We start from the raw sequence: 24,333 nt of genomic DNA, 5'->3' as shown, positions 1-24,333 counted from the left end.
AGTGACGACCGGTGTGTGCAACTGACCAATATGTGCGTATGAGCGTGAATCATCGATTAAATGTGTGTGTGTGAATGTGACCTTGTGAGAAATCAACCAGTGATGTCATGAACTGACTCCTTAAACACCCAGTGGAATGTTTTCTTCATCCACATGTGGTTTATAATTACATCATTAATTAGGTTGTAAACACTTAAATCACTATATATAAATCATCCTGTCACAAACACGAAGGAGTCTCTATGAATGTTTGTGACTGGTGTCATTAAGTGTCATTTGGTTCAGCTCAGTTATGTCATTTTTTATTTAAAGAATTGGGTTTTGTTTGAGGCAGAAGTCTTTGTTATGACAACTTGACACTGTCAGACATAAAGAAATGGTTAAGTTTTTGTGTTCTGATGTTACATTGTACTGTCATATGTGGCTGGTTTTGACATTGGCCTTCATAAGACCATATAAATGTGTCATGAATATTTTCCATGACCTCAACTGAAGTGGTACAAGAGTTTAGACTTGTCATCAAGATGTTAAGTCATGAAGTTTTATTACACTGTCACATGCTATGGTTACGGTGCCATGAATAATTTCCTTGACTTAAAGCAAAGTAGCATCATTTGGGCTTGTCATAAAGATGTCATTGAATGTTATAAGGACAGTTTGATGATGAGTTCTGTCCCATGACAGCGGTCAGCTGGTTTACTTGTTGCTAAAGTACGGCTAACCGTGGACTTAATAATGTCAAGTTGTCGTAACAAAAACAACTCAAACAATGTCAACTTTGCATTATGATCAAATAGTCATAATGATTCATACAGACTCTCTCATGCTCACGACAGGTGTCACAACATGTTTATGACAGTGTATTGAGTCTTATGCACACCCGTTTGAATTAGTATTAGAAGTATTACCAAAACCTTACTGTATGAATCTGATCAGAAAATGCCTCTAAGCAATTAATTGATTATCAAAACAGTTTTAGATGATTAAGATTTGCTTAATATTTTATTTGTTACTTTAGATGCTATTATATTTTGACTATTAAAGGGGGAATCTTGAATATATTTACTGTACTTAATCATAAAATGACCATAACATGTAATCAGATTAGGGAAACATGCTAAGAGAACAGCCAGCATGTTCTCCTTTGAAATGTCTACTCGCCTGTTTCACATTTCTTAGACTTAAAATTAATGCAGCACTGAGGAACAGAATGAGTTTGTGTCCGTTTATGAGTCATAAGAAATCATGAATGATCTTTTAGAAGAAGTAGATGCCTGCCTCGGAAACAACTCACTTCAATTATAAATGGTATTCCACTATTTGAAATGCTAGATCATAAATATTTCTCCTTTAATGACTAATAAAGTGTTTAGAACCTAATTATTAACCCAATTATAAACCATTTAAAAGGTTAAAGTGGTTTCCTCTCATCTCTGTTCTCTTTCCATCGACTCCCCCCCCCCTCACGGTGCCTTTCAACCCCCAGAGAGAGAGCAGGCTGTGGGGGTGAAGGAGAGCAGAGAGGCCCCTCTGTCTGCTGCTTTATTCTCTGTCTCATTAAAACACTGAGGCTGTGTTCAGACCGGGGCTTAAGGGCAAAATGCAACTGGAATGTGCATATGTGTGTGTTTGTCTATAAGTCGCCATAGACTGTAGTACTATAGCTGCTTTATTATGCCCGAATCATAATTTTGTAAGTTGCTTCTTCTGCTTTTTAACTGTTGATGTTGACATGCAGACAAGGCTTTTTATACATCCTTTAATCTCCCTCTGATCTCCCACATCACCCACCAACCACCTTTTGCTCTTTTTTTGTCATTTCTTATTGATCTGTTCCTTCCCTTCATTTTTTTTTTGACTCTCCTCTTTTGCTCCCATTGTCCTGCTGTTTCCCTCCTTTTCATCTCTCTCCCCCCCCCCCGCTTTTTTCATTGTTTGGTGTGTGATTCTGAAGTTTTGCTGCCTCAGCAAGCTGCAGACGGCAGTGAGTCGAACTTTCCTTTCTCACACACGCAGGCTTGTTAAATTTGGTTGTGCGGCAAGAATAAATAGAGATGAATTGAGGTGTCAGAAAAAGCTGTAACCACCCAGAGTGGGTGTTGTGTACGTTTACATGCAAATTAGCGTGTCTTTCCCTCCTGTACAAAGTCTTTAAAGCCTTTACGAGCCGCTTAATTACTCACAAACTTTACAATGGAGGCCGATTAGCAAAATGTGTGTGTGTGTGCTGAATAAGCCAAACTGTAGCTCACTTTAAAGCCCTTTGAAGTGACAGGTCAGGAAGGATTTCTGCGTGTGTTAAATGACTCGTTGAGCTCTCTTGGCCCACTTTCTTCCAACCGCCCTCCAGCGTTCTTACTGTATTGCCATGGAGACAACATCATCGTTGTCTTCTTCCTCCTGCTGAGTAGGGGCAGGGGCCCGACGGCCTCCACTGCTGCTGAGGAGCTTCAGAGCCGGGCGAGAGGCCTTAGCAGGAGGAGGTCCCAAGGAGGAGGAGGAGGAGGAAGAGGGGAAGGGAGCCACGGTCGCCCTGACCTTGCTGTTCGCTCCCAGTTGGCGTCCCTGGTTTTGTGGCTGTGGGGAGACAACACACAGCCTTTATATTTCAAGTTTAGGTTTTGAAAACACTTATTAAAAGGAGACCTATTATACTCATTTCCAGCTCTACGTTTTTATTTTGGGACTTTAGTGGAGAAGCTTTGCAGCATTCACAGTTCAACAAAATGTATCTTAAACCGCCTCTTTACAGCCCACCTCCCCACAAGCCCACTGTGGGGGCTGGCACAGTGCTAAAGCGAAGTGTGGAGACAGGTCTGGCTATGCAAGACTAAGCAGCAACCAGTGTGTGTAAACACTGCCTCGTTTTCTTGTCGGCGTGCTTGACGGCATATGACAGCCAGCGAATAAGCAAGCAGTAACACGGGGCATTGAATCTGATAAATTTGCTGTTTTTTTTAGAACACAAATGAGACAAAGATTAGGTTGGAAAAACTGGAGCAGACTGTTTCTGGAGGCCACTCTTCCTGATCACTGTAAAAAAAAAAAAAAAAAAAGAGCACAATCTTTAAGATTATTCACTGAGTTGGATCACATTTTATGGAGAAAATATTTTCGGGTTTTCCCTCTGATATCCTCCGGCTGCTCTGCCTCAAATTTCAGCTGTACTTCGTGGACAAACTGTGCTTGGAGCAGTTTTTTCCCCTAGTTTTTCTAGCGACAAGCTGGCGTCAGCTCCTCGCAAAATTAGAAAAGAAAAACAAAAAACAGAGCAGTCTGAAGCCTGTGCTTGTTGCTTACAGGAATTACTTTTACATACTTTTACCTCATTATTTGAAACTTTGTCCAGATTTAACTGTGGCATTATAAAGATGACATAAAATAAGAGCAGGGATTTATTATCCTGTCCCCTTTCATGAGATTTTGAATTGTATTTGAACAGGAAAGTAAACTGGCAGCTTTGACTGAACACAGTCTGAGCTGTCAGTTCTTGGCGTTCTTGATTGATAAGAAAGACAAGAAAAGCAGAGAAGAGAGGAAGAGGAGGAGGCCCCCGAAGGAGGTGGAACAAAAGAGAGATAAAGAACCAGAGAGGAAAAGGTGAGAGGAGGAAGACATTAACTTTAACAAATACAAACAAGATGTTATCAGTTAAGGGTTAAGTTCCACTGTAATGAATAAAAAGAGTGCGTGCCAAAGAACAGAACAAAACAAAAGCAGAGCGGACGGAGGAACATTTTCTCTGTGTTTTGCGGCTGTAGTGAACTATTTGCATGTCAGCAGCCTTATCAACCCTGATGAGTCACACTGCCAACAGCTACACTCTCTCAGGTCACAGTCGCCCTCGGCTGACGTAACAAAATAACAGGCAAGGATGAAATGTTCTTTGAAATCATCTTTCAAAGTGAGTGTAAAATATTGAAAGCCACTCTGAAGAAACAATTATTGGTGTGCAATTCAAGTATATTACGAGTTATACATGAAGTCATGAGACATGTTTGGATGTTTGCCCTGCACAGAAGTCATCACATTTTAAACACTCGCCGACGGATTTAAAGAAGCTGAACTGCTACCAGACTTCTGGAAAGACACCTTTAACTCCTGGTGATGCGTCCTTAAACCTTAAAGGTGAATCTTTTATGATGTGAAACAGTCAGCTGCATGCCAGCTAGTTTGATCAGTGTTTTTTACAACATTATGTGCTCTGAGATAATCTAAAATCATGACAACTCTTGTGTTGTACTCAGTGGTGGAATGTAACTACGTGCATTTACTTAAATACTAATGAACATTTTAGAGGTACTTGTACTTTCCATTTTATGCTACTTCTACTGCTCAACAATTCAGTGAGTGAAATATTGCACTTTTTGGTCCATCACATATATTTGAAAGCTGTATGTACTTAAAAGATTAAAATTTTCCAACAAAAAACAAGATGAGCTCATTAAATATAAAATAACTTTTCCCTTTTTTGCATAGTGACCTCTTACATAATGTGGCTCTTTGTCATGTGACCGACGTCTGTAGCTGTGTTTCCATCTGTCAAACAAATTTGAAATGAACTTTTGAAATGTTGCAAAAAAGAAAAGTATAAACAAATTAGGTGACTTTCCATATGCAAAGTATGGTTTTGTCGGTGGTTGGCGGTATAGGTTAGGGCTGCACATCGAAACTTTATCAAAATCACCATATGGATTTCTGCAATTATCAAATCGCAGGAGAAGTGTGTGTCAAAAAACGTTTAAATGAATGAACGTTGTGAGGCAGAGATGTTCTGTCTTACACATTAGATTCTACAGATTTAAAAAGAATCTCCATGTGGTGCAGATTCCAGCAAACAAATCATACCATCATCATTATAATATGTTTTTTAATTAAAATAAGAATAATGATGTAACAATTATCATTACCTCTAATATTGCAATTGCAATATCAGTCAAAATAATCACAATTAGAAATGTTTTCAAATCATAAAGCCCTAGTAAACCATGAATAAACCTCAAAGAAGTAAAAGGGGAAAGCCTCTACTTCTTCTCTCAGAGCGGAATCAGCTGATGTATGCTGGTACTCATTTGAGTTAAATATTTGCTTTGTCAGAAGTTGTTCAGAAATAGAAGAAAAATACCTCATTTTCAAAATTAACATAAAAATATACTGATCACCAAAGTGATACTCCCCTAAAAAACACAATGACTTGAGAATGGTCTGATAAATGATTATAAATCTGTGTACCAGAACTTAGCTCTTACTCTTTTCTCTCCTAATGAGCTCATGACCAAACTCTGGCCCCTGCTTATGTTTGGAACCACTGGACTAAACTACCTAACAGTGTATAAAGTATAAAGCAGTTAAAACTGACTCCACCTCGATCAGCTACAGGATTTTTGCTTGTAACAGAGTATTTTAAACTGTGGTACTGGTGCTTTTACTTCAGTAAAGAGTCCTCTTCTACCAGCGGTTATAATGTCCCATCACTGCAGGTTCAGCTCGTGTCTGATTGTCTTAACTTTTCCCAGAGGACACGATAGTGACTTCAAATACATCAACCTCTTTAGTTCCATGAAAACTAAGTGGTGCCATCTATTGAGTAACTACAGAAGTGGAAAGTAATGAGGAAGTTGGATTGTTTAAGCACACACTCCCTGCACACAACCTTAATTAATTTTTATAAAAACTGTCTTCCTGCTTGTTGCCGTTAAATTGCTCTCGAATCATGTGTCACCTTCACTCGTGTCATAAACTTTGTGCTCATTTATCTCCCGACCTTTGCACTGTCATAAAGCTGCTGTGTTTACCTGCCGCTGCTGTCTGCTGCCTGTGGTTTTAGGGCCCTCTGGTGGCTGAAGCTGGTCTCTGTGGGCAGCTGCTGGCTGCAGCCTGAAATCAAACATTATCATCATCATCAGGAGTTATAATTACCATCATCAGTATTATCAGCAAAGCCTTTATCTCCATGGTTGAGAGGAGGCTGTGTGGCACCTATAAGTTCTGTCCCAGATCTACATTCCTCTTGTACTGTTACAATCTTTCTATAATTTGAAATTTTATGCATTTTTTTGTTATGTAATATTGATGCATTCTGTACACAGGACATATACGACTGAGGTTTCTTCCATTTATTCTCAGTTATTTTGGAGGTTTTCTTTATTTAAATCAGGCTTGTAAGGATAGAGGATGTACATACAGATTGTGAAGCCCACTGAGGTAATGTGATATTTGGCTACATAAATAAAAAAAAGACTCTTAATTCCCTGTTAAATCATTATAATCACTAACCTCCACATTCATTGCATCTTAATAATAAATATGTCCCACTGTTCTAACATTATCACGAGAGGAACACAAGCTTATCTGCAACATTTTCATCCTTCCTTGCGTCTGACCTGTACGGGTATCTCGGCTGCGAGTGCAGGCCTCTGCTCCTGAGGTGCTGGTACAGGTTACTGCTCAGAGAGAGAGGGCTGAACACAAACTCCTCATCCAGCTGAGTGAGACAATCCTGACGGAGAGAGAGGAAGAAGACAGCAGGATAATTTGAATGCTTGTGGGCTTTTTTTTAAATACACTGTGGTAAAGTGTAATAAACACATGATTGATGATTGACTGATTGTTACCTGATGATAATGATAAACGATAATTTCATGCTTTTTATATTTTAAAAAGTTTATGCGCAAGAGAGAGAAGCTAAGATGGAGTGAGAAAAGATGGATGATTTAATAAAACACAGCTCTGACCGAACCAATCGTACCTGACATCACTGTCAAAACAAAGAACAGTTCCAACTCTTAAAATGTTCATCTAGTTTTTCTGGAGCACAACAACAAACTTCACAAACCTTAAAGGTGCCACCTGCTGTACTGGAGTGTCTAACTGCTGTACTTGTTAAGTCAGTGAAAGCAGTTTAACTTTGTATTATCAGCTCTATCTGTCAGCTGTAATTTAATTACTGGTACAGAAAATCATATCATTTTCCAACTGGAAATATATCATGCACCCCTAAAAAATGTAACTGCATGCATAGTGTAAGATTGAGAGACTCAACAGTCAAACAAAGAACGGTTTCAGTTCCTGCTATCAGTGTGTGCTGTGGTGTTTAAAAATAATACACTGCTACTCTCGATACCTCTGTCTACTTCTGCAATTTGTGAACAATGACCAAAGGTCACCTAACCTGTATGGTCTGTATGGCATCAGGTGCAGCCTCCTGAGTTGAGACGGGCAGTGAGCAGGGCAGCAGCAGCTCTCTGGAGACCACAGGCTTTAAGAGGAGGGAGAGAGACGGGGACGGCTGCAGGACGTAGTGAGAACTCACACCTGCATTGTACACAACACCAACACACACGGGTCATATGAGTGCACTCATGGGGACTGATAAATTCTCTCTCTCTCTCTCACACACACACACACACACACACACACACACACACACACACTGGTGCCCACACAACATATGGACCTGAGCCTGCAGCTGTAGACCTCTGTGTGGGCTCCACCTGCAGCAGCAGGAACAAGTCACGACTCTGACAGAGGGAGAAACAGATCGGACATCAAACAGTTTCATTCGTCTGCATTCCACGGGGGAAGACGAGGTGCAAAAAGTTACCAAAAAAGTCAATCAATCCAGTATAGTACAGTATTTTGCAACACAAACCTGATATTTAATTAACTAATCATTTTGATTATTTTAAAAAAGTATTATAAGATCTGTAGCGTGCATGTTTGCACAGAAAAAAAATAGATTTTTCTTCAACTGCTCGTTATTTTGTTAAATTGTGAAAGAAAACCTAGTTTGCACAATGCAAACAGGCAAAGATTGGCAGAGTGGTAAAAAAAAAACAGGAACTACTTTTAATTTTGTTGTTAAACAATTTTCGTCATAGCTTTCATCAACATTTTTTCACTGACAGAAACAAGATGCTAACAAAACGAAAAGTAATTTATGATGACAAAAAATATGACGAAATCTACTGACATTTATCTCTGTGTGTAGTAACGAGGTTAGATGTACACAACTGAGTAATACCGATCTAGTATGCACTTACTGCATGTCTCAAAAACTGTACAGAGAGGTCAACGTTTGGGAGAAAATGAACAGACGTAAAAAAAATCTTTGAAATCTTGTGAAGTGACAATCGCCAGCAAAAACAGAACAATACTGACACAACATCTGCAGAGGAGTCGTCCCAAAAATCATGCAAGGTTAATGCACTTAAATGTTTTCGTTTTTCAAGGTAATGTTATTTTATCAGCTAACCTGACCTGGTGTGTTTTCACTGAAATAAAATAAAGGAAAAGCTAAAAGAAACCACAGCTGTCCTGTGCTGATAAGAGAAGTGAACGAGCCAGAGTTGCTGATCTTAGGTCGTAATTTGATTGACACGCCAAAGATAATAAGTGTAAAGTTTCACAGACCTGTAGTATATTTCTTTTAAAGGTTAACAGATGTTTCTTCCAGTAGTATATAATGAGTTTGGAAATTGTAAACATATGTTATAAAATATGGTATTTTAGTCAAAAGCCTGTGACTACAATGAAATCAAAATTTGCTGTTAAAACTGCATTGCAAAGAACTCTGAGATTTGCCAGTTTCTGCTGATAAAATCTAAAATATTTAATCTGAAGTTGGACGATGAACAAACAGTCAACACCTTCACACACCCTGAGTGTGTGGCAGAGAGCGTGGAACAAGTTGTGGTTGGTCTCCATTTCATCCCAGTCCAGCTGCCAGCAGGTGGTGGGGCGGATCACCAGCGGCAGGCCGTACAACACACTCTCACACACTCCGTCTGCACGCAGAGACCTGCAGCACACACACACACACACACACACACACACACACACACACACACACACACACACAACGTTGGTTAGCATGTAGACACAAAATGAAGCACACACACGTCCACAATGTATGTATTTTTCTCCATATAACAGTCAGAGAAAAACATTCTGTGTAAGGACTGAAATTGTGGTGCAAAACATTTTATGTCAAAGAAGATGTCATGTGTCTGCTCTACGTTCCTGAAATAGTTTTCAGCAGAACGCTGGCTGTATGCAAACACATGACAAATCATCAGGAGCAGAGACATGACATCATCCCCGCGCCCGTCCTCCAGCTTCATTTAAATGTCACGGCTCTAAATCATGACTCGTCAGTATGTAAAGCACACACACACGCCTGCAGAGCTCAATAACTTTCAGACAGACAGGTATGTAAATGGTGCTCATTGCATCCCACTGCAGCTCCTGGAAATGTAAAACTAATGCAAATCAGGGAGGAGGACGAAACTGTCCACCTTGGTCAGGCCTGAATGTCTGCTTTCTATCATCAGTGGAGAATGTGTGTCTACATACAGCACACCCAGCACTCGTGTGTGTGTGTGTGTGTGTGTTTGTGTATGTGTGTTATAGATGCAACAAGTTCAGTTTTTCTCCAAATTATATCCAGCCAACTGTCAACACATTAAGACAGTCATGCATGTATCAAAGAAGGGTTTAAGACTTTACATCTCTATTAAATAACTTTAGCACAATAACTCAGATTTGCTGCTATTCGTGACAAACTTTAATGTAATTTGTTTGACTTAATGCTCTTGGTTCAGATGGACAAGAATGTCACTGCAAAAGATAGGTATGAGTTAACAGAGAACTCCTTCAAATTATTCCTGCTAAAGTGAGAAAAAACTTCTTCACACTTTGTGCTGCGAAAGCATGAAAGAAGCTTTAAGAGGATGTAGCGTGAGCTCTTTCCATCAGCTCCTTCTGTAAAAAACAGATCGGATGGATTCTGGTCTACAAAGGGCATTTTGTACATTAAAAGAAGAAGAAAATTGTGGTATTTTTGCTGTATGATTTATTTGTTTCGTGTGTAGACTCTGGTGTGGATGATTTACATCCTGTACCGTAAAACTTTCAATAAATTTCAATATAATAAAACATTCATAGTTATGGTTTGTTTTTAATTCCCTGCAGCCAGTGTCATCGCCCGCTCCTCTTATTTTGAATTCTTTTACCACTGTGATCATGTCCCATGAGTTTCTACTATATGAGAACAAAAACATTTCCTCACAAACATGTTAAATGGAAATTTCTCAACTGGAGCGACTGTCCAGCTCAACTTTAGATGTTGCGAGTGTTTTCCAGCATCAGAGCCGATGACTTCAGCGAAACAAAGCCGACTCTGATGTGATGGGAGAGTTTCATCTAAGAAATATTCCACTACTCCCTGCTCTCAGAATGGAGCCTTTCATAGACAGACAGGGTTTTACTGAATACACACGACATCACACACACAGCTGATGGAGCGCCCATACATAATCATACACACACATTCTTCATCCTCATCCTCTTCTAAAGAAAAAATATGGTCATGTTCTGTCACAGATTTTGTTTGTTGGTGATTTTTGAGAAACAGCTGCAATCAAATTTCCAAAACACAATAATGCAAATTGATCACAGTTTCATGTTACGTTCAAGCACATGCAAAAGGTGGGAAATAGCAACATTTACTTTTTATGTCTTTCATTTTTTTTCATTCATGCAACACATTTCCTGGTTTATAAAATTGAAGGCTTTGCATCTTCAGCACAAATGTTTTGTGGACAGATGTGAGTTAAAAATAATAGACTTTTTAATGCACCTGGCTGTGGTAAGAAGTCCCCACCCGCAGCCTCGTCTCTTACTTGATTGCTTTCAGTCTCCGTGGCGGTTGGCTCTGATTCGCTGATCCCTTAGAGACGGGCAGGAAGTCCCGGACGCTCTCTGTCTTCACCCCCAGGTTGGGGCTCAGGGGGATGAGGGCGGGGCTTATCAGACGCTCCTGCATGTCACACTTCACACACACTAGACAAGCGACAAATATCATTATAAAAGTGTGAAAAGGCATCAGCTATTTCTGTGAGCCGCGTGTATCTACAAGTATACCTGGTATGTGTTTAGACAGTTTACAGTTTTATTTAGCAAATGCTTTTATCCAAAGCGAAGTACGTCTGAGAGACCTTGCATTAACAAGCATTTATCATGAATATATATCCAGATACAGACTGCATATCAATACCTGGTATAAATTAGGTCAGAGAGAAGCAAATTCATTACATAAATATACTGTATGTTGGTGTGTTGGTGTGCAGCAGCTGTACCTGGAATGGGATTGTCCAGGGGGCTGGGCAGCAGGAGATGAAGGTGCTCTCTGTCTCCTCCCTGCTCCTGAAGCCACGCCTTCAACACCATCTCCATGGCGAACACACTGTTTTCCACCCGCTGCAGGTCGACCTCCGTTCCCAACATCAGAGAGTCTACAGACAGACACACAGGGGCATCAAAATCTGGAGCTGGATTCATAAAGCCTGCTAGTATAACCATGTCATGACTAAATGAATATTTATGACTGTGGTCATTCAGGCAGTTATGTCATCTTTAATACAAAATTGATTTTGTATGAGATGTTTCTGTTATGACACCTTGACATTAATTGAGACAATAATGTCTTTATGTCAGCTTGACATTATCAAACTTAAAGAAACTGTTCAGCTCATATGTGGATGGTTTTGACACTAACTGTCATGAGACCATTACAGGTGTATTTCCTGGACTAAAACTAAAGTGGTGCCATTTGGACTTGTCATAAAAATGCCATTAAATGTTATCAGGCCACTTTCATGACACAGTATAGTACTAAGGTGATGAAGCTGATGGTCAGACAGCAGTTACCTGGTTTACTGGTTGCTAAAGTAGCCTAACCACTGTCTGCTGCTGGCGTTACTGGAGCTAACTACCTAATTAGCCGACTAAGTGCCGGGGTGTCTTGATTAACGTCAAGTTGTCATAACAAAGACATCTCAAATAATGTCAAGAATTTCCCCCGAACACCTAAGACTAGATAAAAGTTAAAGATAAAGGTAAGTGAGCAGGAAACATATTCTTCTGAAATGAATGCTTGTGAAAAACAACAGATAAGATCATGCAGGGATGTTTGTGGTTATTCTCACATCTCCCACCCAGTGAAATACAGTGCCAAATTAAAATACCAGAAAGGAAACTGATTGCAACATGAAGATATTTGACAACTAGACAAATTCAGCAGTTAAGCGATCACACAAACAATTGCAGCACTCTCATAGTCGCATATTGTGATGCAGTTCATTTCATTTCCACTGGATATCCACACCTTGCAGGCTCACAAAAGGGACCATTTATACTTCTATTATACTTTGATTTCTATATTTTACTTACTTACTTGCTAATTTATATTTACTTATGCATATGGACATATTTTCTCCCATCAATATCAAATAGATTAAGTGCTAAAATTATGAGTATAGTAGTTAAATGTGACACATGTAGGTCTGTTTATTCAAACATTTTGTAGGATAATTTTAAAGGATCAGTGACAGGGCAGCTCCTGGATTAAAGATCGACTTCTGACAATATACTATATACTGTATATAGAATGTATTCCTGGGGAGAATCAACAGTTTTCATCAGTGACCACTAGATGGAAGCAACATTCAATAAATTAAGTTTACAGTATGTCCTCGATAGACAGTGAAAACTCGTTGAACTTTTTGCCCTCTGAAGGCTTCAGTGTCTCTGGATTAACTAAAAACCTTCTTAAGCTTTACTGGATGAGAAGGCCTGCTGCTGATTTCCTGAAGGGAAGAAGTAGGGCTGAATTTTTGGATGTTAACTTACTTTTTTTTTTTTTTTTTTAAAGAGGACAGTCGATGCAGAGAAAAAAAGCTGCCTGTCTAGTTATTTCAGAGATTTAAATCTGTCTCTTTCATTTTCTGCATGTACAATGATGCCTCATCCCAGAGGACAGAGAGCAGCTGCACCGCTCTCCTCCCTCTGACCGCTGACTTCCACCGATCATTACAGAAAAGAGGAGACCCTACGGACCTGCCCCACCCTAATCTCCTGCTCTCTCCCTGTTGTCATCCCCCAACGTCCATTCATTATTGCAAACTAGACACAAACCTCTTCCTCTGTTCCCTCTATCCTGTTTTAAATAGTTAATGACCCATCAGGAGATAACTAATGGGACTAAAGGGAGAGGAGAGGATCAAGAAGCGCTGTGAGAGCGAGGATGGGTACAGATGAAGGAGAGGCTGCCAGACGGGGGGGATAAGACCGAGAAAGACCACGGAAGATGGATGAAAACTAGACGAAGTATTTAAACTCTCCCTGCCAGGAACTTTTTAGGGAGAAAATGAGAAACTTTAAATTCCTAAAATAAAATATGTCATTGCTTCTTTCATCTGTCAGAGGCAGCTACAGTACGGAAGCTATTTTTAGTTCTGGGCCAAAGTTTTTAAAAGTGCTTCATCCAGAAATAAGTACTTCATCTGAGGGGAAAGAATTGTGTTTGCTGCGTTTTTTTTCTGATGGATGTTTGCAGTCAGATCCCTGCTGCGCGACGGCAAAGAGGGATGAAGGAAGAGAGAGAAAGAGAGACAATTTAAGAGGCTAACAAATGTGTACTAATGGCACTTTTGCTTTACAAGTTCTCTTTTTATGTGTCAAAAAAAGCACACTGTAAAGTCAAGCTTTCAGTTCTGACACATGCCACGTTGCTCCTGCTCTTAATATGGATTAAAGACCTGGTGGGGGTTCTGTGATACGTGGGATCAGCAGCAAAATAAGACTAGCATCCTCCTGCATATCAGCACTGCTACCCCACTGAGGAAAGGCAGAATGGCCGCAGAGAAAACATGTAAGGGTTAGAAAAATAGACAGAAAATTAAAAGCTGAGTTAAGGGACCTGTTCTCATCCCAGCTTGTCGCATAGCGACATTTTGTCGTTGTGTTGTATCACTTTCGTAATGTTATGCAATGTCACCATTTTTGTTTTCACATGGAACATGAACCCTCGTCTCCTGGGTGAAAGTCCTGTATTTGTTGGAGCCATCCATCCACTCCACCTCCTCCATGTGCCGACTTTCTTCCTCTTAATGCAACATCAAAAGCTTGTTGCGTCTCTTTAAGCCATCTGAATGAGTCGCCGAGGGGCGGTGACAAATTGTTGGTATTTGACGACTTGGGGATGAGACCCAGGGGTGAGGTAACGTTTTTGATGTGGAAAGACAATCTTCCGCGACAGGAAACCGCCATTATATAAGCCAAATATTGCTCTCTCTCAAGACAGGAGTTGCTTGTCTACCACTGCTTCGATTGGTTAGTTAGTTTGTCTTACCGTCTGACTTTGGTGACTCTGAACTATACTTTTAAAGCACAAAAGTCACACAATAACACAAAGAAAAGACACAGATCGAGGCAACAGCAGACCAGTAACCAGGCCTCGAAATTAACTTGTGTCCTAAGTGTTCTGCAACTGTCCCATACTGCAGTTCTTTTTGTCATTCTACATAATACATTTTCATTAGTTGAGTTTCTGTTTCTTGTTTATTTCTAATATTCTAACTCAATGAATGCATCAGTGCAGACTGCAGTTAAAATGCAAACCTGTTTCTGAAGTGAAAACACAAGTTGAACAAATCCCATGATAAAAACTTTATAAGCAAACAAATTTTATTTACAACACCATCATAGTGCGTAAGTGTGAATGTGACACAGTGCAGAGCTCCTGCCGGCGCCTCCTCACATTTTTAACACCTAACACAATTAAAATGACGTATATTCCAAGATATATAAACGTTCTAATTTGTAGTGATAAGTTTCTCTGCTGTGCAAGAATTGTCCCAGTTATCTTTGTGCCCAAGGTGCTATTTTTATTGTCCCCAGGAAAACGGGACATCATTAATTCGAGCAGAGCAGCAACTCCTGTGTTCGCTGAGGTAAAATTATTGATATTGCTTGTGGAGTCTGTTTGGTTTGGTGAGAGCGAGCATCAGAAAAGGCTGTCTGACCTTTTTCCTCTCTGCTTCTCCAAACTGAGGGCATGTCGATCCCCATCTACTGTAGGTAATACCCTGGCTATCAATAAGAACCTCATACAACCCCACTTCAAATATCCAAACTATTCCTTTACTGTAAGAAAACATGTACAGTCAAAGGAGAAGGACAGCGAAGAGAAAGAGGCGATGTGTGCTTGCCTTCATGGAAACGTTAATGCAAAGATAAGAGAAAAATCCTTGAGAGACGCAGAGAGATGGAGAAAAACGGGATGAAGAAAATCGATCGCCATTCCCTCAGATAATGTCTGTCTGGGGAGCAGGAGTGCAAAAGAGGAGTAGTAAGTGAGAGAGTGAGAGAGAGAGAGGGATATTAGAGAGACAGAAATATGCAAGTTGGTGCAGACAGACAAGAAAGGAAGAAAGTATAAATTACACAGAGAGCAAGAGCAGGAGGAAGGAGGAGAGAGGACAGGGGAAGATGAGATAAAGAGGTGATGGATGGGTATGGTGGGTGAGGGATGATGGACCACGCTGTCGGAAACGCTTGTAATTAGACCACAGAGTGTGTATCTGCGCATGTTTGTGTGTGCGCATGAGATTGGGGGAGATAAAGGGGAGAAAATGGGGTGTGTAAGTTCTCGCAGCAGCGTAAATAACTCAAGACAGCGCATCTTCTGTCTGTGTGTGTCACGCTGTTTTCTGCCAAGCAATACATTACTGGCTGAAGGTGATAGGCGAGAGCAGTTAACCTCGACGTGTGTGTTCAGTGAGACAGCGAGGAGCTGGAGAGTCGCGATGCTGTCTGTGTCTCCTCAGCAGACTTATCATTCATGAAGAATGTGTTTACACTGTTAACTCCTCCTACAGAAGCCTCTCCTGGTTTGGAACATTAGACAAAATTATTGTGTTATCATTTTGTCTCTCCAAACACTATCTCTGCATGCCTCTTTGCTTTATCTGTCCCACGTCCTCTTGGTCTGCAGCCACACCAAGTGACCCGTGCCTCTGACCTACAAGGCTAATTGTGCTCCTGCATCTCATTAGCATGTCCTCTGTGTGTGTGTGTGTGTGTGAGAAGATAAAGTGTGACACACATGCTGAGGTAAGGGTGCAGAGTGGCAGTCGAATCTCATTAAGAGTGTGTGTCTGCGTATAGTGTGTGTGTTGTAAATTCAGAAGCACACACACATGCTGACGGTCAACAATTCAGACACTTATGAGATTTATAATATACACACCCAAAAAAATAAGCATTAAATAAACAGATGCTGCAAATAAAAACACCAACAGTCCTTCAACTAAAATATATAATTTGAAAAAAACATTTATGCACAATGTATTAGAATATATTTAACAATAGACTGAGACACAGGCTCAGAGACCAGCAGAGGACAGTTTTGGGAATACAGCACCTGAGGTGATTTAACATTTACAGGAGCTCCGACCCGTGATGATTTAGACGTGATGGATTCGAGTGGGTACAGGAGATCTGCTGCAGCTGAGGAGCAAGGTCGTAACCGAGCAAGTTAATTTGTAACTGCGTATCATCCACCGTGATGATAAGTCGGCGAGTATTTGCTTCCGTAAAGTTGAAAGTTACGCATTTAATCACGTTTATTATATATTTAAATAATTAAATTAATATCATAAGCGTGCTAAAACTACTTGACTAATTTTCTCTGTTCATCTTTTCTCTCCATGCCCTTACAAATGCATAATTTATACATTTGTTCTCTATATTAAATGTTCTTGTGAGCGAGCTGTTGAGGCCGTGATGGAATTTGTATGATGCTGTCAGTCCAACCTTAACAGAGCATTTTAGCTTTGTTTTGGTTCACGCTCAGTGCTCTCTTTAGTGTCATTTCCAGATGCTACAGGCAGCTGTTTTCAGTGAAAACCCACCGTACACTACCCGCCCAGCAGCAAACAGCAGGCAGAGAAAGTCAGAGACGGGCTGGTGAACACAGTGACGCGCTGAGACGACTATTTTTCTCAGGGGTTGGTGGAAACCAAAACAGAGCTGATAGCAGAGTGAATATTGCATCTGCAGTTATTAGGTGTCCAAAAACAGGACTCAGCAAATGCTAACGTTGCTTGGCATGTAAATAGGCAACTAAAACCTTCTCCATATTACTGTAACATCTGTCCGTTCGTATCAGAGTGTGCCATACAGCAGCGTGCCACAGTTGGAGAAAACCTGTTCCTTTTCAGTCATATCCTCTTTAACCACAAGGTCAACAAACTGCCTCGAAGCCTCTTCACTGCATCTGTTGCAACAGTTGAGACAGTTTGGATTTTAACTGCAGGAACTCGGTTTCTGTTGCTGACTCATCACAGTCCTGGAAGCACACATCCTTTAAATGTCTTGCCTAATTACTTTTACGTTAGCATCTCCCCTCTCTCTCCACCTGTCTAATGATGATGAGAGCTTTTCCTTTCCAGATGACTAATTTATGATTCCAGATGTTGAATGATATCGATGCACACCCGAGACACAAAAAACATTTGGACAGTTTTTTTCTCTGCTTGACACCTTGATGATGCTGTGTGGCTGCTGAATCTCTGCTAACTGGAGTCCAACTTGAGAAGGGCAAACATTGTGATTCACCCACACACACCCACACACACCCACACACACCCACACACACCCATGCACACACAAATAACCCTACAAGACAAATTGATTAGATAAAAATGTAATGACTTCCATTTTGCTGTAATTTCCCTGGAGACATCAGTTTTTTATTCCTTGTTAAATGAGTGACTGATGAGCGTTTTCAGAGAAGGCTGACTGACTTATTTTGCCAGCGGGGTAGGGCTGTCACTTTTAATTTGAAATTTGACTGTGGGGGAGAAAATATTCACTCTTTAACGATCTTTGTGAATTGTGTTCTGGATTTTTTTCAAAGAAGTGACAGACGTGCAAGGAGTAATCCACTTACATCGCTTAAACTGAAAATATTTCAGTAAAACTGTGTATTTCTGTCTTCAAGATTATTTTGGCTTTGTAAGCTCACCCTGGGGAGATGATTACATCCCTTGCTTTCTTTAATGGATGTCCCTCTGCTTCCCAGTCTCTTCTTCTTATTGACCATTCCTGAGCTATTTCTCTTCCTGGCCCTTAAATCTCTGTCCCACGCCCAATAATGGTTCCTTTTACTCTGTGCATTAGGAAGTGCATCATCCTCATGACCATCGACCAATGTAACATTAGCTTGTTTGGGGAAATCAGGGATGTGGAGAGCTAATGCAGTGCCAGAAGAAGAGGCAGAGCTCTGCTCTACAGCCCTGTTTTCACTCATTCATTTAGATGTGGATCAGCTTTACCTGATACAGATGGGCTAATGGACGCTGTGCTCTGTAATGGTGGCAATCTTCACGAAAGCCTCTAACAATCACGTTGTCTAATTCCAGAGAGATCATGTTAATGGAGAACTGCTTTGAATGTTAGCTGCATTAAACATCAACAGTTTTTCTTTCTTCAGTTTTAATTTTTAGAACTCACAAGTTGTTTAGAATGATAAATTACAGCCATACACAGTATACTAAACAGGTTGTTGTCCCGTTTGATATATGAGCTGTGGTATTAAGTTGTTTCATCTCCGCCCCCTCCTCCTCAGACACGACAGAGACGGGCAGGCTGCAGGAGCTCCACATGTTGCACGCGACATCATAAACTGATAATAACAAGCAATGACGAGTCCTCCCCTGTCAGCTGATCGGCTGTTTGTAACTGTCAATTGTATGTCAATGTAAAGTTAAACCCGTTATCCTGAAAACGAAAGTCCACTGCTGTGAAAATACACTCTGAGTGAAGAGTTAAGTGGCTCGCTGTCTGCCAAACCCCATTAACATTTTGCTCAATTTAACAGTTAAAAACATCTCTGCCTTCTACAAGATTATTAATCATTTCTTATGACTCATAAACAGAAACTCACCATTAATTTGAACTTTGACTAATGTGAAACAGACTCGCAAAACATTATCTGGGTCTGGAATGGAAATGTCAAAGGGGGGCAAGTGAAGAGAGTATTTCAACTTAATGTGTTTCCTTAATCTCTGATTACAGATCTCTCCTGGAAGGTCTCTGCAAGGCCTATTTACTCATTTGCAAGAACTTTATTTTTCCATGTAAATTACTGATAACATCCCCTCCACTAAAATCAGAAGACAAGATAATAAACAACTGAGTTGGAGCTGCAAGGCTATGAGCTTTTTGCTCAGCGACACTTCACAAATTCAGAGATTATACATGTTAGAATATAAATGCTAAAAACGTGAAAAGACTGTGAACAATTTAGAACTGTCAAGTTTTCTGTTGAACAGCTTCTGTGGTCAGGAGTTTTTGGGCGGACCTGCTGCAGTTACTGCTCACTCAAGTTCCAGCGGCCGGATGCCAAAGAAAATATCACACTCTGTTGCAGATTGAGAGGAATGAGTTGATTTTCGGGTAGGTCACTGTCCTCTGACTCTTTTGGCTCAGACATCTAGTCTGTGTCTGTTCAGTAAATCTGCAAGACGGAGCATCCATCAGGTCATTTTTGGAGCGCAGGGGTATTTGACACTTGAGACAGTGGACATGCCCCCTGTGTTTCAGAGCAGAGAAAACTGCTCATTTTTTCACAATGCTTAAACCTAATTTTATGTACTTGGTCGCTTTTTTAATCATATAAGTTTGGTTGGTGTTTTTTCTGTGGTTTGACAAACTCTGAAGGCATTTAGACTGATTTTAAAGAATAATTCTAGTTTAGTACAACTTGGATCATTTGGATTATTTTTGTAAATGTGGCCATCAACCCTATTGGTTAAAGCGGCATTGTACTAACCAGTTATAAGTTATATCAGTGAAAATATGTTTGTCTTATTGTGAACTCAGATTCCCAAATCTCAGCAATTAAGCTGTCGCTACAAAAATCAAATAGATCACAACAATAATGTAATAAAATCTTGCCTGTCTTACAAAATAATTACCCTATTAGAAAATCACTCTATTCACCAAGTAACATTACATCACATACATACATGTACATTAACATGAAGTGATCATGGATGAAGATTTGGATGTTTCTGGAATTTCCCTCTGACATCCACATTTCACATATAGAGCGACATTGACAGCACACACTCTGTCCTTGTCTGTCAGTGTGTCTGTGTAAGCATTAATGATGAATAGCTCATTGATGTAGTTTGAGACTGTGACAAATAGCACATTGATCATCTGGTCTGAAACACAAGCCCTCGACACACCAGCGGCTGCGTGACCTAATTGCCTCGCAGTCACTTCTGATGGAGCCATGCGGTCATGGAGACAATTAAAGCGGGCAGACACTTGAAAAGGACAAGAGGACGAGGGGGCAACAGCGGCACTGTTGTCTGGCTGTCCTCACCGAGGACGGAGAACGAGAGTAGAGACAAAAAAGAACAGATACGGTCAGGGATACTCGAGAGAAGGTCAGACGAAGGGACATCCTTTGAAGACGGCTCATTAGGTGTGTTACTTCAAACAGATAATAAATCCATCCCTACATTTTCCTGCCTTTACTTTGTGCTTTTTTTTGACCGCCACACAAGTGCTTCATCCTGCCGCTCCCCAGCACCCTGCTAACATTTTTCTGCCAGAGAAATAAGCTATATGGACCCGAGACCTTTACTCATTTCATCTGATGAATCACTTTATTCAGACTGAGAATTTTGTTCAACCTATTTCTTTAGACATTCAAAGTTTTATTCGAATACCTCAATAGATGCTTCAAATGTCAAAAAAAAAAGACATTTGGTACAGCCATAATCAGCAGATATAGAGAAGTAAAATTATGGCAAGAGATCAACTGTCTGGTTTCAAGCAGAATGTGGAAATAGGAGAGGGTTAGATAGAAGAGAAGGACAGTAAGACTCAGAGCGAATGGCAGCTCGACGACTTCTTTGAAGCACTTGAAAAAGACGAGAGGACAGAGGATGAGAGGAGCTCTGCAGACAGTATTCATGGAGGCACATAAGAGCGGAGAGGAGTCAAAGAAGGAAAGGAAACGAGGAATGACGATGAAAATAAGTACAGACTATACACAGACAGTCAAATTTTTTAGGAAGTATACTTTTTTTGAGGACCCAACAATGACAATATCTTATCACAGTTGTACTGAATGAAAATAATTACAGCTCAAAAAAGTCCACTTTCCAGAAATGAACAAAAGCTCATTCCCATGATGACTCCCACTTGATTTTGGGTAAAAGAAAAAGTTTTCAATAGATGTTTAGTGTATTCAAACCAAAAAGAGCCATGTGCACATTTGAATTCAGACAAAGAAAGAGGACGAGGAGGAAAGAGACCTGTGAAAGAGGCTGCGGAGAGGAGATGGGAGCAGGATGGAGAGATTGGAGAGGCGATAGCAAATAACAAACCTCTCCAAAGAGGGGGGAAGAATGACCTTATTTTCCTTAAGTGGCTTGAAAGCCAAGATGAGAGAGACACGGTCTGCCTGTGTAGACTCAAATACAGATAAAGAAGGCAGAAAGAGACAGAGACAAGGAGCAGTAATTTAGTCCTCTTACAGTCAGTGGTCAGAGAAATATGGTGAACTTAGAGGAGAGGAAATTGGATGAAACTCTGGGAGGAAAAAGAGAGTAAATTTGTGAGACAGGGGAGCAAAAGAGTGAGAGGAGGAGGAGAAAGTGTGTCATTACAGAAGAGATGAGAGGAAAATAACGATTGACAGAGTGATATTTGGAAAGCATAAGAAATTAACTGATGATTTACAGATACCCCACTGAAGAGTTCAGACTAATGTTGTTGCTTGTTAAGACATAAACAAACCCTAGGCAAATGAAAAAGGAATCAGAAATTGAGAGTGTAATTGCTGTTTCGTGATAAGACAATGCTAGCAGCTTGATTACTTCTGTGCTAAAAGCAGAGAAAGGAATTTTTTATCAACACCAGGGATGTGGTTCAGCATGAGGCATTTCACAAAGTTTAAGTACTTGTATGATTCCTGAAATTTTAGTGTTGTGTCCACATGTTTGAATGCACTTATTGTAAGTTGCTTTGGACAAAAGCATCAGTTAAATAACTGTAAAGTAATGCAACGTGTTCAGTTGGCACTTTAGTCCAGACTGAAATATATCAACTCATGTTGGAGTATTGTATTGGAGACTGCCATGAAATTTGGTGATGATATTCATTTTCCCCTCAGGGTGAACTGTAATAACTTTGGTGAGCCCCTAATTTTTCATCTAGGAATGTCACAGACGTTCATTTTAAAATGAATCACATTTGTGTCAGCTGAAGCTGTGCTTTGTGTTTAGCATTAATTTGCAAATGTTAGCATTTTAACACATTTAAGGTATACTGTGAGACACTTTCCTATAGACTCATATAAAAATAATCTTGTTGTATTAGAGTAAGCATTGGAGGTAGGACTGCATGACACATTTTACAGGGTCAGCCAAAGAAGCTATGTAGGCAGTTTGGACTGAAGGTCTTCAGCAGTTTAGAAGCTGAAAGAGTCTGAATAACCATCGATCTTGTAAATCCAGTTCTTAAAGGACAGCCATGACTTTGCCAGCATGATTTTTCAGGCTTAACCTTCTGCAATGTTAACCTGACTGCATGCAATTCAGATTTGTGCCATGTTGAAAGTGATGCAGAAATGCCATTAGATCCGGCTTAGTAAGACTGCTTTTGTGACTTTCATATAAAAGTGACTCGGGAGCTTATTCAGACATGAGACCAACAAGTTAAATTGCCTGTCTGAAAACGGCTTGATTCACTCTTCAAACTCCAATACTTGTTCATTGGACGGAGAGATGAAGACAGAAGAGCGACATGATTGACAGAGTAAGATAGTGGCAGACAGATGTAGGTAGTCAGAGAAAAGAGATAAAGAAAAGTGCAGCATCACTCTCTGAGTGTTCAATAGCTGTGAAGAATTCAGAGGAGCCCTTTCTTTAGTTTTCTCTATACTTCTTTCTCTGCTCAGCCTCCTCGCTCTTTCTTCAGCCACCATCTGTTGAACCTGAAAATACATATCTGCACATCCTATTATGGGTTTTATGTTGTTCTATATAAGTTTTGTTATGTCTATGTCTGTCAATATTTGTTTTTTAATTATCATTTGGGATGAAAATGGTAAAAAAGTAAAACAGAAAAGTTAAAAGATTTATATGGAGACACTGTCAGAGGTTGGATCAATAAAATTGTGGCAACCAGCCCCCTCTCAGTGTGGGACTAATAGGTTCCATATCCTGGTGTGAAGAGTGATGCCAGTCTCCATCTGCACGGCCACCTGCTGCTCCGCTAACGTCACACAGAGGTGTGAACAGCCTGACCTTGACACCGTGTGTGTGCGTGGCACGATGAAAAATATGCACGCCATGCATCCTCATTATGTTGAACCATATTTACATACTGTATATATAAATAAAACCATGCCATGCACAGAAAAGAACAGATTTTGTCCTCATCTTATCATCCTAGTGTGTGTGCTGTGTGCTTCCTGTCTGTGAAAACATGTAGCAATAGCAGCAGTTGGATGTGTGTGTGCATGTGTGTGTGCGCGCCCTGGGTGGGGTTTCCTCCCGAGCACCTCTCTGCACTTTTAACCACGACACACTAAAGGCAACGAGCTGACTGTGATGGAAAATTAACTGAATGAAAGAGACAGAGAGAAACCGAGAGAAAGAGACTGGGAGGGAGAAAGTGACCCTGGGTTGAATGACTGCAGGTGGTAATAGTAGCTGAGAAGAGAAAGTCTGGTGGAAAGTTGTTTTTGTGCAGAACCAATTACCCAAAAATGTAGGAATGGGGTTTATTAACATCCCACAGGAGCCGAGTTAGCTGGAGTTAGGTGCACAAGATTGACATACTGAGCAGGTCTGAAGTACCATCAAAAATATCTTCCAGTAACTCCTAGGGTAACATACTGCACAATTTATCACGATGAAATTACTAACTTGTTAAACTTATTATGGTCTTTAGTTTTCAATTTAAAGGGTGATTTAAATTGTGACTGTTCTGGGAACATTCCCAAAGCTCTGTAAAAGTTCGGGACATTCTTCACCTTTAGAGAACTTTTAGAAAACATTACGCAAAGTCCTCAGAACACAGAAGAATTGTAAATTAATACAATGAAATAAAAACAGACTGACCCAACGGACAGTGCCACTGTGAGACAGCTGTTAAATTGTTTTCTTTCTGTGGAAGAGAAAATAAAAGAATCAGAGAGATAGAACGCTATTTCCTGATTATTTTACAGGGTTTATGTTATAAGCATAAATAAACACCACTGATTGCCACAACACCTAATTTTATCTGTCTGAGTCAAACAGTTAGAGGCTGATATCAGAGCAACTGTGAAAGGCAGCAGTGCCTACAACTGGTGTGCAAGTTGGCTTTTCTGCTATGGGACAGCAAATCCCCCAACAACAATGATGTCATTGCCATTCAGCGATGTTTCGCTGTGGACATCGTCATATGCCAGTTTGCTAG

The 24,333-nt window shown here is 40.3% G+C and overlaps 1 protein-coding gene across 1 annotated transcript in view; it reads right to left on the bottom strand.

The window, feature by feature from the left end:
- Nucleotides 1-2,355: 2,355 nt before the first annotated feature.
- Nucleotides 2,356-24,333, bottom strand: part of m1ap (meiosis 1 associated protein) — a 47,698-nt gene continuing 25,720 nt past the window's right edge. Inside the window, exons 4-11 of the mRNA XM_084712578.1 lie at nucleotides 11,139-11,294; nucleotides 10,683-10,842; nucleotides 8,659-8,800; nucleotides 7,457-7,520; nucleotides 7,172-7,314; nucleotides 6,384-6,499; nucleotides 5,796-5,877; nucleotides 2,356-2,577 (exon numbers count right to left, since the gene is read on the bottom strand). Coding sequence (XP_084568704.1) covers nucleotides 2,356-2,577; nucleotides 5,796-5,877; nucleotides 6,384-6,499; nucleotides 7,172-7,314; nucleotides 7,457-7,520; nucleotides 8,659-8,800; nucleotides 10,683-10,842; nucleotides 11,139-11,294 — 1,085 coding nt within the window. The remainder of the gene's footprint in view (nucleotides 2,578-5,795; nucleotides 5,878-6,383; nucleotides 6,500-7,171; nucleotides 7,315-7,456; nucleotides 7,521-8,658; nucleotides 8,801-10,682; nucleotides 10,843-11,138; nucleotides 11,295-24,333) is intronic.

This window comes from Lutjanus erythropterus, chromosome 23 (genome assembly GCF_056507025.1).
Source record: "Lutjanus erythropterus isolate fLutEry1 chromosome 23, fLutEry1.hap2, whole genome shotgun sequence".
Taxonomy (NCBI): domain Eukaryota; kingdom Metazoa; phylum Chordata; class Actinopteri; order Lutjaniformes; family Lutjanidae; genus Lutjanus; species Lutjanus erythropterus.
This window is presented reverse-complemented; position numbering and strand designations above follow the sequence as displayed.